Source organism: Oncorhynchus kisutch, linkage group LG15 (assembly GCF_002021735.2).
Source record: "Oncorhynchus kisutch isolate 150728-3 linkage group LG15, Okis_V2, whole genome shotgun sequence".
Classification (NCBI taxonomy): domain Eukaryota; kingdom Metazoa; phylum Chordata; class Actinopteri; order Salmoniformes; family Salmonidae; genus Oncorhynchus; species Oncorhynchus kisutch.
Genome location: NC_034188.2, coordinates 41,728,578 through 41,745,637, shown reverse-complemented (window position 1 = coordinate 41,745,637; position 17,060 = coordinate 41,728,578). Strand labels below are relative to the sequence as shown.

Sequence of the window (17,060 nt, the reverse complement as noted above, 5' to 3'; positions counted from 1 at the left end):
TTTCCTGTAGTCCACAATCAGCTCCTTGGTCTCACTGACGTTGAGGGAAAGGTTGTTGTCCTGGCACAACACTGCCAGATCTCTGACCTCCTCCCTGTAGGCTGTCTCATCGCCGTAGGTGATCAGGCCTACCACCGTGGGGTCATCAACAAACTTGATGATGGAGTTGGAGTCGTGCGTGGCCACACAGTTGTGAGTGAACAGGGAGTACAGGAGGGGGCTAAGCACACATTCCTGGGAGGCTCCCATGTTGAGGGTCAGCCTGGCGGAAGTGTTGTGCCCTACTCTTACCACCTGGGGTCGGCCCATCAGGAAGTCCAAGATCCAGTTGCAGAGAGGTGTTCAATCCCAGGGCTTGGTGACGAGCTTGGAGGGCACGATGGTGTTGAACGCTGAGCTGTAGTTGATGAACGGCATCCTCACATAGCTATTCCTCTTTTCTAGGTGGGAGTGGGCAGTGTGGAGTGCAATTGAGATTGCGTCGTCTGTGGATCTGTTGGGGCGGTATGAAAATTGGAGTGGGTCCAGGGTACATGGGATGATAGAGTTGATGTGTGCCATGAGCAGCCTTTAAAAGCACTTCATTATTACAAATGTGAATGTTACAGGGCGGTAGTCAATTAGACAGGATGCCTTAGAGTTTTTGGGAACAGGAATGATGCTAGTCAGCTTGAAACATGTGGGGATTACAGACTTGGACAATGAGTGGTTGAAAATGTCAGTGAAGATGCCTGGCAGCTGGTCTGCACATGCCCTGAGGACATGCCCTGGAAACCATCTTACGAGTATTGACCCATTTAAAGGCATTACTCACGTCAGAGAGAAGAGAGAGATCACCCAGGAGAGAGAGATCACCCAGTCCTCAGGATCTACAGGGGCCCTAATGCAGGTCTCTGTGTTGTTTTTGTCAAAGCGTGCATAAAAGGCAACTGGTTTGTCTGGTAGAGAGGCATTGTTGGACAGATCTCGGCTTCCTTTATAGTCCATAATGTACTGTAGCCCCTGCTACATGCACTGAGTGTCAGAGCCAGTATAATAAGATTGCACCTTGTTACGATATTGTTGTTTGCCTGTTTGATGGCTTTGTGGAGGTCGTAGCAGGACTTCATGTACATCTTCTTGACCTCAGCCATAGCCTCAGGGTTGGCTGTGATAGCCCTGTAAGTGGTAGCTCTGTCCTTTAGCTTAGCACAGACCTCTGTGTTAATACAGGGCTTTTGATTGGGGAAGCAGCGAACCTTCACCGTGGGGATGATGTCGGCGATGCATTTCCTGACGAAGCTGGTTGCGGAGGTGGTTAGCTCGTCAATGTTATCGGCAGAGTCCTAGAACATATTCCAGTCAGCACTAGCAAAGCAGTCCAGCAGCATAGCCTCTGATACGGTAGACCATTTTTCTAAGCAGTTTGTCACGGGTACTTCCTGTATGAGATTCTGTTTGTAAACAGGAAGCATGAGTATGGATCTGATTTGCCGAAGGGGGGAAGTGGGGGGGGGGGCTTGTATGCTTGCTTGTGGGTTGAGTAACAGTGGTTTAGGACTTTATTGGCCCTAGTGACAAAGGAGACGTGTTGCTAGAAGTTGGGCATCACGTGTTTTAGTGGCGCTGAATTTTAATCACCGGCAATAAGAAAAGTAATATCTGGGTGTATGATTTCCTGCTTGTTTATAGCCTTGTACCATTTGTCAAGTGTCAGCTTGTTGTTGTTGTTGTCCTGAGGTGGAGCAGTCACGATAACAGATTAAAACTCTCTTGGGAGGTAGAAGGGTCTGCATTTGACCATATGGTATTCCAAGACGGGTGAACAATAGGTCGAGACTTCCACTGCACACCATTTGCTGTTGATGCAGAAACATAGCCCTTTCCCTCTGGTTTTCCCTGAATCCAATGTCCTGTCCGCTTGGTGAATGGAGAATCCATTGCGTTGGGTAGCCATGGGGGGTATCTTGTCCAAAAGCCATGTTTCAGAAAAACAGAGAGTATTGCATTTATGAGAGTCCCGTTGACAGCAAATCCACAATCAGAGGTCATCCATTTTATTATCAAGTGACTGTACAGTGGCCAATAGCATGGAGGGAAGTGTTGGCTGATTTTCACATCACCTTAGACTCACCAAGATGCCCACTCTCCTGCTTTTTTTTCACCTGTGTTTCCTCTTGGGTAGCCTAAGATTTGGTCGGAGGTACACAAAGAGCCAAGGGCAGATCCAAGAGCTCATTAGGGCAGCTCTTGGCCAGTTAGAAAAGACTCAAGACTGAGTCCAGGACATTGATAGCAGCCCTCAATATTATGAAGCACAAATGAGAACAGCTCTCCCATTGTCTGCAGTCTTCGTCACCCAGTCACAATCCTCAGCTGCTCTGGCTGCTGTGCCCTGCTGATGGTGACATCCCGGTCACGCGATAAGTACCAGGCATGTCACTAGCCCCAGATAGGTATAGGCTAGTGTTTCCAGTCAGTGTGCATAAACTGACTATTAACTGAAACCTGATACCTGGCCTGTTCTCATCCTCCATCATGTTAATCCAGGCCCTGTCTCATGAAAGGGAGGTTACTACCTCAAATTCCCTTTGTGAGGGAGAAATCCCTCCAGCAACAAAGTTCAAAGGCGGAGAAGGCAGGGTCATTAATGCACATGACTGTCGAGACCAAGAGAGAGAGGGAAGGAGGGAAAGAGGGTGGGAAGTGTGCAGTGAGGCGGGCACCATGGGATTTTTTTTTAAACTATGCATGGAGTCTGGGGCTTGAAACATATGCAAGAGACCACTACACTGCAGACGAGTATATTTAGAGGCTCTTGTTAGGGGATAATTGGTTTCAGAAGACTGAGATTTCCAATTATCTACTGGGCCTCTGGGATAGGCGGGCTGTGTTGCGGGGGGAGAGGTGGGGGTGGGTGGACAGTGGAGGAGGACTGGGGGTCAGCAGGACCAGCTGATCTCTGTTGCTGACGGGCTGAGCTGAGTCACGCAAACATCTCCCTAACCCTCCAAATAAGGAGAGCACAAGTATTCCCCTGCCTCGCCCCTACTTTTCTCCGGACAACAGTAGGCACGGAGATTTCTCAGCTCGCAAAGTCCCACAAGGCCAGCATCTTAAACCAAAAATGTAAACATCTGGCAAACGTTTATATTGACCACAGATGGGTTGAGGAGATCAGGTCATTTGAGAAAACACAGTTTAGTGTAGATCCAAGCCATCACATTTTTCTGGCAAGTGCCCAATAAAGAGCGGGGGGTCTTTCTCAACCTCTTGAACTAAAAGGCCAACTTCATGATAGAGCAGCAGAACATTGGTAATGGTACCATTTGTCATTTCTACAAATCAGAGGGAAATACAAGCACTGGTGCAATGATACAGAATATTCTCCAATAGTATATTCAGAGACTGAAGAGATATTGGGTATGCTTATTAATGTGACGTCTAATACCTGTGGAGGCTGCAACAGTAGGGTGAAGTTGAACTCCTCTTTACTTAACAGATAAAACATTAACAATCTATTGCTTTCAGGGCTGTATAATTGATCCCTCACACTCACATGAAGCACAAATGGCAACTGGAACCTAGAGACACTGCAGACAGGCTAGCTCTGTCAGCAGCACACAACAGCCTCTCACATTTACCACACAGCACCCCTGTCACATGGAAGGCATGGTACACTCTTAGAAAAAAACTTTTCCAAAATGGTTATTTGGCTGTCCCCATAGAAGAACCCTTTTTGTTTCCAGGGAGTACCCTTTTTTGGAAAGGTAGGACCCTCTGTGGAAAGGGTTCACATGGCACCCAAAATGGTTCTACCTGGAACCAAAAAGGGTTCTTCAAAGGGTTCTTCTATGGGGACAGCCAAAGAACCCATTTAGGTTCTATATAGCACCTTTTTTTCTAAGGGTGTATCACACAATGACACGGCTTCTCAATAGGAGGGTTAATAAACCAGAGCAGTGGGTCATACATCTCTGTGATTTTTCATGTCAAATGTTCAGTAATGTGGGTCAGTGGCAGAACATTGTGTATAGAACTCTTTTGAATTTAAGAAATGAAAGTAGTCCATATTTGTTCTAGTCTACAAGGTGAATAGATGCAGTACAGCAAATAACTTGTATTTTATTTGTTGTGGATTTACAAGTGGAGTTACATAAATTAAATAGGAGAGGCTATATAGAAATGAATGAAAGAAAAATATCAAATGCACTCAATCCATACATTTATTGAATGGAAGAGCATTCTACGATATGAAAAGGACTGCTTGCGCAGGGGTAACACAACTGTTTCACACACATTCCAGACTAATAGTCAAGACAACGTAAAAAACAAAAACAAATTAGAAGTACATCATTAGCAATTCGAATTGCAAAGACTCACCTTAAAATCCTTATTTTATAGTGTCAGACATTTAAAATGACAATGTCTTCATCAAAATCGTCCAGTAGCATAATATCTTCAGTAGGCATTTATCAGCATCTTGTTATTATCCCCAAAAAATAATCCCATTTGTGAGATGAAGCTCGACATTATCAGTACAGTAAATATGCCAACTCTACTTTCACTACGTTCGCGTGGCTGACATAAGGTTACACTGTTAATTTTCTTATTATTTTTTCTTACCGAAAACCGATGCGTGGGGAATTCCTAGCAGTCACATTATCCCTAAGAAATGATTGGCCAGCATTAGGGATTCGGTTGAAAAAAAAACAGGATGTTGTGAAAAATAATGTAATGTTGGTTACTCATACTGAGAAACTTACTGGGATAGGCTAGAATAAACTACGTATCGGACTTTTAACTGGAATGCAATCTTAATCATTATCTTTAGCAGATTGTTTTAACACTAACTAGATTTACAATCACGAACAAAAAATGCATTGAATATACAACTTCAAGGATGTGGATCACGTTGATACATTGAAACCAAATGCACACTGTCCGGTGTGGTATAAACAGTCCTGGCTACACTTTCAAACCCGCCCACTTAAGGGATCGCAGTTTTGGTACATTGCCTATTTTAGAAATGTACTTTATGTTTTAAATATGACCGTGTGGATAGGTTTCTATGGGTTGTCCAGTTGAACAGTAAGATACATTTCAGACTTCATCAGAAAGGCAGCACATTGGTGCTGCGAAACAATTGCAAGTTCGCGACAATATTAAAACATTGCATTCCCATACCGGGAGTCGAACCCGGGCCGCCTGGGTGAAAACCAGGAATCCTAACCGCTAGACCATATGGGAACCGATGTATTCATAGCACTCAACTATATCTCAAATCTATGGGGATCCTTTATGGCTTTCAAACATTTCAGTTACGGTTGGCTGGCCCTTCTACACGAGCCCTCCTCCATTCCATGATTCTTTTGTAGATTATTACAGATAGACTGTATTTGTTTTTTGGGCCTGAATTTAACACATTTCTGCTATTCATGGCAATCCACCCCCACCTAGTGTCGACTTCGTGTAACTTGTGTCATGCACTGGGGAAAAAAGTGTCTAACTGCTTTCCAACGATGTGTTTATTGCTTCCCTTTTGTACGTGCTTGCCATTGAGCAAATAACCCTTTGAAAAAAAAAACATGCAGCCCCCCCCCCCCCCCCTCCTTAAAATCATACTACTTACAAGTCAAATAAGAACTTCCATTTGTTTCTTTTCCCAGTTGGATTATTTTGGAAATTACAGAGCTTTACCAAGTGGGTGAGAGGTAAAAAGGAATTTCATAACAGCAATGCCATATTAGAATGAAAATTCGAATAGTATTTTTACTCATGTCAACAATATTGCATAAATTACTTTAGATATACACTGAGTGTACAAAACATAAAGAACACCTTCCTCTTTTCCCTCAGAAAAGCCTCAATTCGTTTGGGTATGGACTCTACAAGGTGTCGAAAGCGTTCCACAAGGATGCTGGCCCATGACGACTCCAATGCTTCACATTGGTGGAGCATTCTTGATACACTTGATACTTAACAGTTAAGCTGAAAAACCCAGCAGGGTTGCAGTTCTTGACAAAAACCGGTGCACCTGGCACCTACTACCAGGCAATTAAATTGTTTGTGTTGCCCATTCACCCACATACACAACTCATGTCTCAGTTATCTCAAGGTTTAAAAATCCTTCTTTAACCTGTCTCCTCCCCTTCATCTTCACCGATTGAAGTGGCATCAATAAGGGATCATAGCTTTCACCTGGACTCAACTGGTCAGTCTGTCATGGAAAGAGCAGGTGTTCATAATGTTTTGTACACTCAGTGTACGCTTCAATGGCTTTTATAGGATCCAAAGGTAAGCATTGTTAAATAAGGACAATGTCATATTTGAACAAATAATTAATAATAATTACATTGAAATATGTGTTTTCAGGTGGTGTATAGTGCAATTTCCCTAAAACGGTTCTCTTAAATTTGAAGTGATCCCGGTTTTTTGACTACCTTTTTTAAAATAATATTTAACAAAGTGCAGTTTTTATTACTATTATATGCATTATTTTATAGGCGACCTTTAGTCTGAAAATGGATTATAATATAATAAGAAAATATGCCATTTAACAGACACTTTTAGGCAAACGCGACTTATCCAAAGCTGGCGAACAATAGCATGTTAAGGGAGGAAGAATGGGGAGAAGAAAAAATAGGAAATTAAACGTTGTTTCTTCTTCATAATATAAATGTTTATTAATCATTGTTCATTATGAAAAACAATGAAAATGTAGTTTTTTCCTGTTTGAGAACGGGCAAGAGTGGCCCCGAAAGACCCTGTTCAAATCCTGCCTTGGCCAGAAATAACATTTCTAAACATCCACTATAGTGTCTAAAAGTGTTATTTTTCACATCGTTGAATTTAAGATCACCTGAGTTAATGGAACATTTAATGGTAGAATAATCATAACATATAGAAGAAGTGTCGTTCTAATGAGGTTGGTTATTACTGGTTGGTTTATACTCCCTTGTTTATGCAATTATTATCTTACATTATCAGTTCTGTTTCTTTGTGGACTGCATATTTCTTGATGTAATTATTATTATATATTCCTGTGAGAGCAAAAAAAAATTGTTATTAGAAGTGAATAATGATTTACCTACAATCAAAAGTCATTCTAAGATTTGGTCGAAATAAAGAAACGTGTTTATTAATGACAAATGTAAAACGTGACACACATACGTATCCCTTAGGGGCCCAAGGTAATGAGTGGGTATGGCAACTGACTGATTCTGAGTGAATAACACAGCAGGATCCAAACATATGACAACGTCCTTGCAAACAGAGGAAAAATCTCCACCTGAAACGTCTAGGGCTCGATTTAATCAGAATAATGCTATGATAGGTTTTGGCGGTATCAGAGGTGGAACTGTGTTGGAGCTGTCAAATCCACAAGCGGCTCCTTGTGTTACCTCACCGCCTACACTGCCATTGGATGTCACAAAACTACCAAACGTTCTATTCGACAAAACCCATGCAGCCATGTTAGAAGTTCCTGCAGCCGTGTTACAAATTCAAACACTGTGTGATGTTCTATTGTAGGCTATAGACCCTACTCTTGATTAGACTGACAGGCTTTAAATTCCCCCATCCAAACAGCCTACACTTTCTATCACTGATTTGAACTTCTAGCGTGGTAGGAAGGGAGTTGTTTGTGACACACAAGAGCAACCGCAGGTTAACTATATATCTGATTGAATTGAGACCTTCATTTTAGAAACAAGACCAAAAGGGCTGGAGTACAGCACAGTCTATATGGAAACTAGTGATGAGTTGCTACTTATCAAACCACTCAAGTTTTTTGCATGGGTGGAGTTGGCTGGCAGCAGACTGAGCTGTGGGTGAAACAGGCCAGATACTGGTGGCAGCAGACTTGGCACTGAAGGAAGCAGGTTGGACTGTAGAGGGAACAGCCTGGGTGGGAATGTTAGCAGTGAAGTCAGCAGTGGTGGTGGTGGTGGTGATGAAGTCATCCAGAAGCATACAATCTGTGGGGTCCATTACATACTCCTCAAAATGAGTCTCCTGGTCAAGTTCATGTTCTGCATGGCCTTCCCAGTCTTCATCATATCAAAACACTGACTCATAGTTTGGTTTCTGACATGTTTCAATATAGGTAATTATATTAGTTAAGAAATGACAGTGTTGTGTAATGTAGTTTACGAAAAGTTTAATCGGGAAAGCTCATCTGAATGCACGTTTAACTTCATCAAGCAGCTTAATATATTTCACTCTGTTTCCAATTATACGGGCATAGTGGGAATGAATACAAATGTATCATCAGCATAGTGCCCAGTTCTTCTCCTCTTCATACCATCCATGTGCTGAATGTCATTCACCTGCAGTGTATTTGGAAAGTATTCAGACCAATTTCCTTTTTCAATATTTTGTTAATTTACAGCATTATTCTAAAATGTATTAAAACATATTTTTCCCTCACAATACCCCATAATGACAAAGCGAAAACAGGGTTTGCAGAAATGTTTGCTAATTTATAAAAAATTAAAAACAGAAATACTTATTTACATAAGTACTTAGACCCTTTGCTATGAGCCTCAGGTGCATCCTGTTTCCATTGATCATCCTTGAGATGCTTCTACAACTTGATTGCAGTCCACCTGTGGTAAATTCAATGGATTTGACATGATTTGGAAAGGCACACACCTGTCTATATACGGTCCCACAGTTGATAGTGCATGTCAGAGCAAAAGCCAAGCCATGAGGTCGAAGGAATTGTCCTTAGAGCTCAGAGACATGATTGTGTCAAAGCACAGATCTGGGTAAGGGTAACAAAAAATGTCTGCAGCATTGAAGGTCCCCAAGAACACAGTGGCATCCATCATTCTTAAATGGAAGTTTGGAACCACAAAGAAGTTTGGAACCACCTCTTCCTGGAGCTGGCCGCCCAGCCAAACTGAGCAGTCAGGGGAGAAGAGCCTTGGTCAGGGAGGTGACCAAGAACCTTGGTTCTTGACAGAGCTCCAGTTCATCTGTGGAGATGAGAGAACCTTCCAGAAGGACAACCATCTCTGCAGCACTCCACCAATCAAGCCTTTATGGTAGAGTGGCCAGACGGAAGCCACTCCTCAGTAAAAAGGCTCATGACAGCCCGCTTGGAGTTTGCCAAAAGGCACCTAAAGGACTCTCAGATCATGAGAAACAATATTCTCTTGTCTGATGAAACCAATGTTGAACTTTTTGGCCTGAATGCCAAAGGTCACGTCTGGAGGAAACCTGGCACCGTCCCTACGAAGAAGCATGGTGGTGGCAGCATCATTCTGTGGTTTTCTTTGTTTTTCTTTGTTATATTCTCCTTCATTAGTTTCACATTTCCACAAACTTCAACATGTGCTTCGATGTGGATAGGGGGGTGCTCCCTACGGGTGGTTGTTGTCCTTGATGATCTTTATGGCCTTCCTGTGATATCGGGTGGTGTAGGTGTCCTGGAGGGCAGGTAGTTTGCCCCAGGTGATGCGTTGTGCAGACCTCACTACCCTCTGGAGAGCCTTACGGTTGTGGGCAGGGCAGAGCAGTTGCCGTACCACGCAGTGATACAGCCCGACAGGATGCTCTCGATTGTGCATCTGTAGAAGTTTGTGAGTGCTTTTGGTACAAGCTGAATTTCTTCAGCCTCCTGAGGTTGAAGAGGTGCTGCTGCGCCTGTCTATGTGGGTAGACAAATTCAGTTTGTCCGTGATGTGTACCCCGAGGAACTTAAAACTTACTACCCTCTCCACTACTGTCCCGTCGATGTGGATAGGGGGGTGCTCCCTCTGCTGTTTTCTGAAGTCCACAATCATCTCCTTTGTTTTGTTGACGTTGAGTGTGAGGTTATTTTCCTGACACCACACTCCGAGGGCCCTCACCTCCTCCCTGTAGGCCGTCTCGTCGTTGTTGGTAATCAAGCCTACCACTGTAGTGTCGTCCGCAAACTTGATGATTGAGTTGGAGGCGTGCATGGCCACGCAGTCGTGGGTGAACAGGGAGTACAGGAGAGGGCTCAGAACGCACCCTTGTGGGGCCCCAGTGTTGAGGATCAGTGGGGTGGAGATGTTGTTACCTACTCTCACCACCTGGGGGCAGCCCGTCAGGAAGTCCAGTACCCAGTTGCACAGGGCGGGGTCGACGGGTTTGGAGGGTACTATGGTGTTAAATGCTGAGCTGTAGTCGATGAACAGCATTCTCACATAGGTATTCCTCTTGTTCAGATGGGTTAGGGCAGTGTGCAGAGTGGTTGCGATTGCGTCATCTGTGGACCTATTGGGGCGGTAAGCAAATTAGAGTGGGTCTAGGGTGTCAGGTAGGGTGGAGGTGATATGGTCCTTGACTCATCTCTCAACCCTCATCAAATATTCAAAAAAACATTACAATAATGAGATGTATCCACCAATCCAAAGAAAGGATAGGCGGGCGCTAGACAGCCGCCGTGCTGCTTTGTGGACAATGACTCCCATTGTTAGGGTGGAGAGACATGTATCTTGTCAGTATATCCATCATCTTTGACTTAACTCACATAAGGCTGTAAAACATGTCCAATCACCATCCAGTTGTCCATGTTTCATAAGCCAAGCATGTATAACTTGTCCTTCTTTGAAAGAAGGACACAACTAATAGCGTCTCACCATCTTTCGAAAGATGGAGGGGTGCGAAGCTATTAGTTGACACAGCCAACCACCTTAAAAAAAACGACTTCCAGGCAGTGCATGATGGAAACAGAACTGTAGCTAGCTAATTAGCCAACCTTTTCCATTTTCTCCTGGACTATCACCTTTTCATACCACAAGGTAAGATCAAAAACATGAATTATACTGCAATGGTGAGAGTAATCAGAGCCAATTTGTTTTCCAACAGTACGTGCAAAGACACTGCTTTTGTGCTCACTGCTGTAAGAGGATTTAAAGGACACATATTTCTTGTTTCAGATTTAGCACTTTGTGTGCTCTTTTTGTTCACTTGGTTGAGAATTCGCTGTAAGAAACACGGAAGCCCAACTAGCCTAGCTAGCCGACAGTCTCAAATGGAGGTCGCTGTTGAATGTTTTCAATGCTGTAGGAGCTGTGTTTATTTTGCTCGATTCCGGGACAATGTGACCTCCCGGACTTTCAATGTAGCTACTGTTTGCTTGCAGAGGACTACAGGGGCGAAGTGGCTACTCTTTTACATGCTGAACACACCGCTCACCTCGTGTGCGAGAGCGTTACAAAATAAATGTACACATACATGTTATTCTATCATTGCACCCACACTGCCCGTGGGCATGAGCGAGCATCTGCGTGGCCAGGCGCTAAAATAGAAATTGGTTTGTGACGCTCAATGCGCTGCAAGTATTGGCCTCTCCCATATCCTCATTGGTTTTTAGGGGCATATACTGACGTGCCATATCCTCATTGTTTTTTAGGAGCATATACCCATGACACAGACGAAGTCAGAACTGCAACTAGGCCATTCAGGAACATGTAGGCACTGTCATAGCGAAGTTGGTCTAAAGGCACTTTTTAGATATAAAGTTGCTTTTGACGAAAATGAAAACCTCTCAGTTTGTCACTTTCAAGAGATTGGCATAATAACATGTTCTACTACATAAAGAGATTCTCTGGTACTTTTGTGTACTTTTTAGCCAGTAGTTTTGAAAGTAGTGCTCACAAGCAAAAAGTGGTCAAATCAAATCAAATCAAATTTATTTATATAGCCCTTCGTACATCAGCTGATATCTCAAAGTGCTGTACAGAAACCCAGCCTAAAACCCCAAACAGCAAGCAATGCAGGTGGAGAAGCACAGTGGCTAGGAAAAACTCCCTAGAAAGGCCAATACCTAGGAAGAAACCTAGAGAGGAACCAGGCTATGTGGGGTGGCCAGTCCTCTTCTGGCTGTGCCGGGTGGAGATTATAACAGAACATGGTCAAGATGTTCAATGTTCATAAATGACCAGCATGGTCGAATAATAATAAGGCAGAACAGTTGAAACTAGAGCAGCAGCACAGTCAGGTGGAAGTTGAAACTGGAGCAGCAGCATGGCCAGGTAGACTGGGGACAGCAAGGAGTCATCATGTCAGGTAGTCCTGGGGCATGGTCCTAGGGCTCAGGTCAGTTGAAACTGGAACAGCAGCATGGCCAGGTGGACTGGGGACAGCAAGGAGTCATCATGTCAGGTAGTCCTGGGGCATGGTCCTAGGGCTCAGGTCCTCCGAGAGAGAGAAAGAAAGAGAGAAGGAGAGAATTAGAGAACGCACACTTAGATTCACACAGGACACCGAATAGGACAGGAGAAGTACTCCAGATATAACAAACTGACCCCAGCCCCCCGACACATAAACTACTGCAGCATAAATACTGGAGGCTGAGACAGGTCCCTGGACATTGCATACTACGTCACATATGTGCAGATTTTTGTTCCACGTTATTGCTCTCTCTTGCTTTGCTGTGTGTGCATGATGTGCCTCTTGCTAGCTGTCACTCAAATGGCGAGGGTCTGAAGCTCATTGGTTGAACTGAAGTTGCTTGAGGGCTGGTCCATGTGGGGGGAAATGTAGGGGAAATGATGCAGCATAGCTTCCAGAAAAACAGTCGCTTTTAAACTAGGGATTTCATGGCTAAATGAGATAAGACAGTAATTATACATGTATGAACTATACATTGGTTTTTAAAAAGTAGTTAGTAGTCACCAAAGTTAAAGAGCATTTGTAAAAAATAAAAATACATTATTTTTTATTTAACCTGTATTTAACTAGGCAAGTCAGTTAAGAACAAATTCTTATTTACAATGACGGCCTACACTGGCCAAACCAAACTAATTTGTGTAGTTTTTCTCTTTGTTATGTCAGACACGGACAGTGACCCAATTAACCCATTTCAGCTAAAAAACATTGATTGGTAAATTACTCTAGCCAGCTATCTAAGCTTCTAGTAATCATGGTCGAATTACTGTCTGGGAGGGGGCCCCATTAATTTTGTTAGTCACTCACACTCAGATATCATATTAAAAACTCCAAACATTTCTCTCCACCCTATGGAAAAATATGTAGAATTGCAGGAAATCATCTGTAAAACTGCTTATTTTTCTCTCTGCCTCATGGAAAAATGAGTAGAATTGCATGAAATTAGTTATAAAATGCACAAATCTTCTGTCCATCCATGGGAAAATGTGTAGTATTGCAGCAAACTTGCTTTAAAACGGCTAAATGTTCTCTACACCCATGGCAAAAAAAGTCTAAAACATCATTTTTTTCAACCCACTGTCAATAGTGTTTTTCTCACAAGGTGGCTGTGACTGCATGTGTGGGTATGGATGTGGGTATACAGACATTTACATTTGAGTCATTTCGCAGTTTCTCTTATCCAGAGCGACTTATAGGAGCAATTAGGGTTAAGTGCCTTACTCAAGGGCACATCAACCATTTTGTTTTAGAAAGTCTGACCCGGGGATTCGAACGAGCGACCTTTCGGTTACTGGCCCAACACAAGCCACTGCAGCCCCCCATGATGAATTCAGATTTTTGGTGGCCCCCACCCCCATCAAAGTTACCCATCCCTGAGCTTGAAGGTTACATAAACTGCTGCTAGCATCTCTGGCACAGCATCTTGGTCATAACCTGTCACTCAGTTCACATAATAATACCCCATAATACTCATTGGTGGATCACCAATGATTATCACCAACTGCTTTTTAGAGTAGGCTAAATGAATGTGACTGCACATTTGCCACCCAGATTGATTTACAGTTTACAATAACTGTTACACACATCCTGGAATTTACCTTGCACACCCATGCTAAGGTCGTCACTAGTTATCACAGCCACAAAGTCATAATTATGGTTTAACCCGACTATTTACAATTTCTCTTCTTAAATCTGATTTTAAACCAGTGGTATTCGGGGGTCACAGAGACCTGCAGTTGGGTCACCAATATTTTGCCAAAATAATAATAATAATTATTGTATTTATTTTTAGGAACAAAAAATGAAGAAAAGACTACACCATTTTGATAAGAGATAACCTTCAATAAATAATTGCATTTTCATTTGTTGATTTAAAAAATCTAAATGGACCTATTTTAAGGTTGTGTCATTAGATTTGGGGTGGTGTCCCCATAATTTATGTCCGAACAAATGTGTTCCCCGCTGAAAATGTTTGAATGCCACTGTTTCAAACCTACCCTTAACCACAATTGTTTACCGTATCCCTAAACATAACCTTAAATTAAGACCAAAAATCGAATTTTTGTTTTCATTAAATTTTACTATATAGCTCATTTTGACTTTGTGGCTGTGGTAACAACCCCACGCTAAATCTGACGTAATTGTTACAGGGGAACAACAAACGTGGAGAGTGAAGGTAGCTACATTCAAACATACTTGACCATTGAAATGTGTTGTACAAATAAATTTTTATGTTGAATATTCACTGAATAATTACGTAATTGTTATTTTAATTACAGATTCAAGATTCATTTAAACTTATCGAAGACAGGCAACACTCACTATGCCCTCGTATTCACCCCCCTTTCGCGACGTAGTGCCTAGCCCAGATCATGTCCTACTAACGTACTCCTAGCGAGAAACAAACATATTTGGCTAGCTAGCCAAAGATTGCGGAACCCTATCTTTGGAAATATAATAATTACTGTGAAATTCGTTTGTTTTAAAACGTAACTTCTAACCGTATCCATACCTCTTTTTTATCAACTGAATAAGATGTCAACTCCAGCAAGACGGCGTTTAATGAGAGATTTTAAACGGTACGTGGGAAGAGTAACGTTAGTTAGGGCCAGGTGAATCTGTTCAGCTAGCTAGCTCACAACACAGCTAGCTGGCTAAATGTTAACTTTCATCTTATCTAACGTATCTGCTACTGGGTAACTTAATTTACTAGCTAACACTTGTGTTAACATAAAGATAACGTTACAGGTTAATCGTTTCAAGTTGTAGTGAACTTTAGCTAGCCATGCCAGTTAGCTCTATCGTTAGCCTATTTAATTAGCTCGCTAACTAATGCTAACCATCGAAAATAAACGTATTTCTCAGGCTTCAAGAGGACCCTCCTGCTGGAGTTAGTGGAGCCCCTTCTGAAAACAATATCATGGTGTGGAATGCCGTAATTTTTGGGTAAGCGACTGCACTTTAAAAGTAGTTGCTAACTAGCCAGAACAAGTAACGTTAGTTGTGTAGTACAGAAACGCCGCTACCCGCACAACAATGACATGTCAACGTGTATCCAACGTAGAGTGTTATTAGCTATGAACTTCCTGTTAATTTTCAAGCAATTAACTTCTAGTACAGCTCTTAGCCGAAGCATGTAAAGTTATCAAGCTAGTTGACACAGGTGATTAGCTATATTGAAATTGTTTTCTCTCTTCCCGCAGCCCAGAGGGAACCCCTTTTGAAGATGGTAAGTAGCTAACGTTAGCTAGCTGTGTGTTGACTTTCTGTAGCTGCTACATTTTGGTGTATGTGTTTGATAACTCAAATGGAAGTGATCAGTACCATGATAATGGCTCTTTAATTGGGAGAGACCTGCTAGTTGGAACAGTACATTGTAGACCAGGTGGTGTCTTATCGGAAAAGTATAGCAATCCAGCTGAATCAGCTTCTTTCACCTGTTGCATGGTTGAGCTGAAATTACTGCCTGCCAGCAAGTGAATGACGCCTGTGAATGGGTTAACCCTTGTTTGTTTTTTCAAAACCAGGGGATTGTATCTGTTTATGACATGTCAGTCAGTGAATATGCCTTATCAGACCCTAGCTCCCAAACTCTAGGTGGCATTCTGGCATCTCACTACGGTTCTCAGCCATTAGCTTTGCCCACGACTGCCTCGTGAACTAGATTCCCTACAACATTTAGAAAAGTCAGTAATCATTTATTGTAATACGGCTTTCAAAGCATATGGCCCTTGTCTTTCATCAGTGAGAAAGAATGCTTAAAATATAAAAAGCTACACTTAGCAGTTTAGCACAGATCCATACAGCTATGTGTGCCTCCATCTGACAAAACTACACTTTCCGAGTTAAACTTACACACAGGTGTTTGACGCATGCTAGATTGCTAATTAGCACAGGTGGTAGTCTCTTGTCTGCCATTTGTTTTCCGTAAACAAGCACTGTAACATGGAGATATGTCTGTGTGGGAACACTAACCCCAACCCCTATTGAGGTGTGTAGGGTTCTTATGCTTCCAAAACCACGATGCATGTTAATATTCTGATTGAGCGTCAGGGATCTTTAAGAAACTGCCCCCTACAGAACACCCCTTCGACTCTTATGTGTGATCAAGGGCTAATCAGGCCCACCAGCCACCAGTAATCCTCTGTTCTAGTGAATGTCTGTGATTGAGTTGCAGTTATGTACATTAGGATTTTTTCTCTGTATACTAGATAATGTTCTCTGGTATTGGAATAGCTGCAAAAATGTATTGGCCAAATACAGTATGCTTATGCTATTTGGTTGCTCAAAACATTTGGCAGCAAGAACAACTTTGAATTTAAGACCTTCTGTTTTAGCTTGGTCCCAGATCCGTTTGTGCTCTTGCCAATACCAACTCCATTGTTGTCATTGTCAAGCTAACCGGTTAACCTTGTGTGATGATTTAGTGCCCGTATTATAAATTCTCTCATTTCAGGAACTTTCAAACTCACAATAGAATTCACAGAGGAATACCCTAACAAGCCTCCAACAGTGCGTTTTGTCTCCAAAATGTTTCATCCAAACGGTACGTTTTTCTTTTCTGGAAAGGAGGTGGGCACGGCATTTTAGAAACATGCTTATTGCTTACAGGATCCTTTTTATAATGGAACAGCTGAATCTTTGTCAACAAGTCAATCCACCAGTCATTGTTATGAAGAGTAAATGTATGTTTTGTAATGTGCAGTCTATGCAGATGGTAGTATATGCTTGGACATTCTTCAAAACCGCTGGAGTCCGACATACGATGTTTCTTCAATCCTAACTTCAATACAGGTATACTAAACATTCTCCAAAGATTTCCAGCGGGAAATACTCATAAATCGCTGGATTCTTTCCTCGTAAAGATCTTTTGATGTGCTTTAATTAGTCCTCAAATATCTGTGTTGTCTGATTCAATGTTAGGAACAATTTCT

At 42.4% G+C, this 17,060-nt stretch overlaps 2 protein-coding genes and 1 non-coding gene across 4 annotated transcripts in view; 1 reads left to right on the top strand and 2 right to left on the bottom strand.

The window, feature by feature from the left end:
• The window catches only part of LOC109905325 (ETS-related transcription factor Elf-1), an 83,045-nt gene extending 78,171 nt beyond the window's left edge, over positions 1 to 4,874 (bottom strand). The window contains exon 1 of the mRNA XM_020502631.2: positions 4,363 to 4,874. The gene's annotated coding sequence lies outside the window, so the exon portion shown is untranslated. The remainder of the gene's footprint in view (positions 1 to 4,362) is intronic.
• Positions 1 to 17,060, top strand: part of LOC109905323 (ubiquitin-conjugating enzyme E2 A) — a 37,105-nt gene that overhangs the window by 18,713 nt on the left and 1,332 nt on the right. The window contains exons 1-6 of one of the 2 annotated variants that reach the window (XM_020502629.2): positions 14,177 to 14,302; positions 14,662 to 14,705; positions 14,992 to 15,072; positions 15,330 to 15,355; positions 16,583 to 16,672; positions 16,832 to 16,920. In XM_020502629.2, coding sequence (XP_020358218.1) covers positions 14,662 to 14,705; positions 14,992 to 15,072; positions 15,330 to 15,355; positions 16,583 to 16,672; positions 16,832 to 16,920 — 330 coding nt within the window. In that variant the 5' untranslated portion in view covers positions 14,177 to 14,302. Of the gene's footprint in view, positions 1 to 14,176; positions 14,303 to 14,661; positions 14,706 to 14,991; positions 15,073 to 15,329; positions 15,356 to 16,582; positions 16,673 to 16,831; positions 16,921 to 17,060 lie in introns of those variants that run through there. The other variant, XM_031790299.1, reaches the window with a different exon arrangement.
• On the bottom strand, positions 5,158 to 5,229 carry trnae-uuc (transfer RNA glutamic acid (anticodon UUC)). The gene has a single exon. It is a non-coding gene; the product is annotated as a tRNA-Glu (tRNA).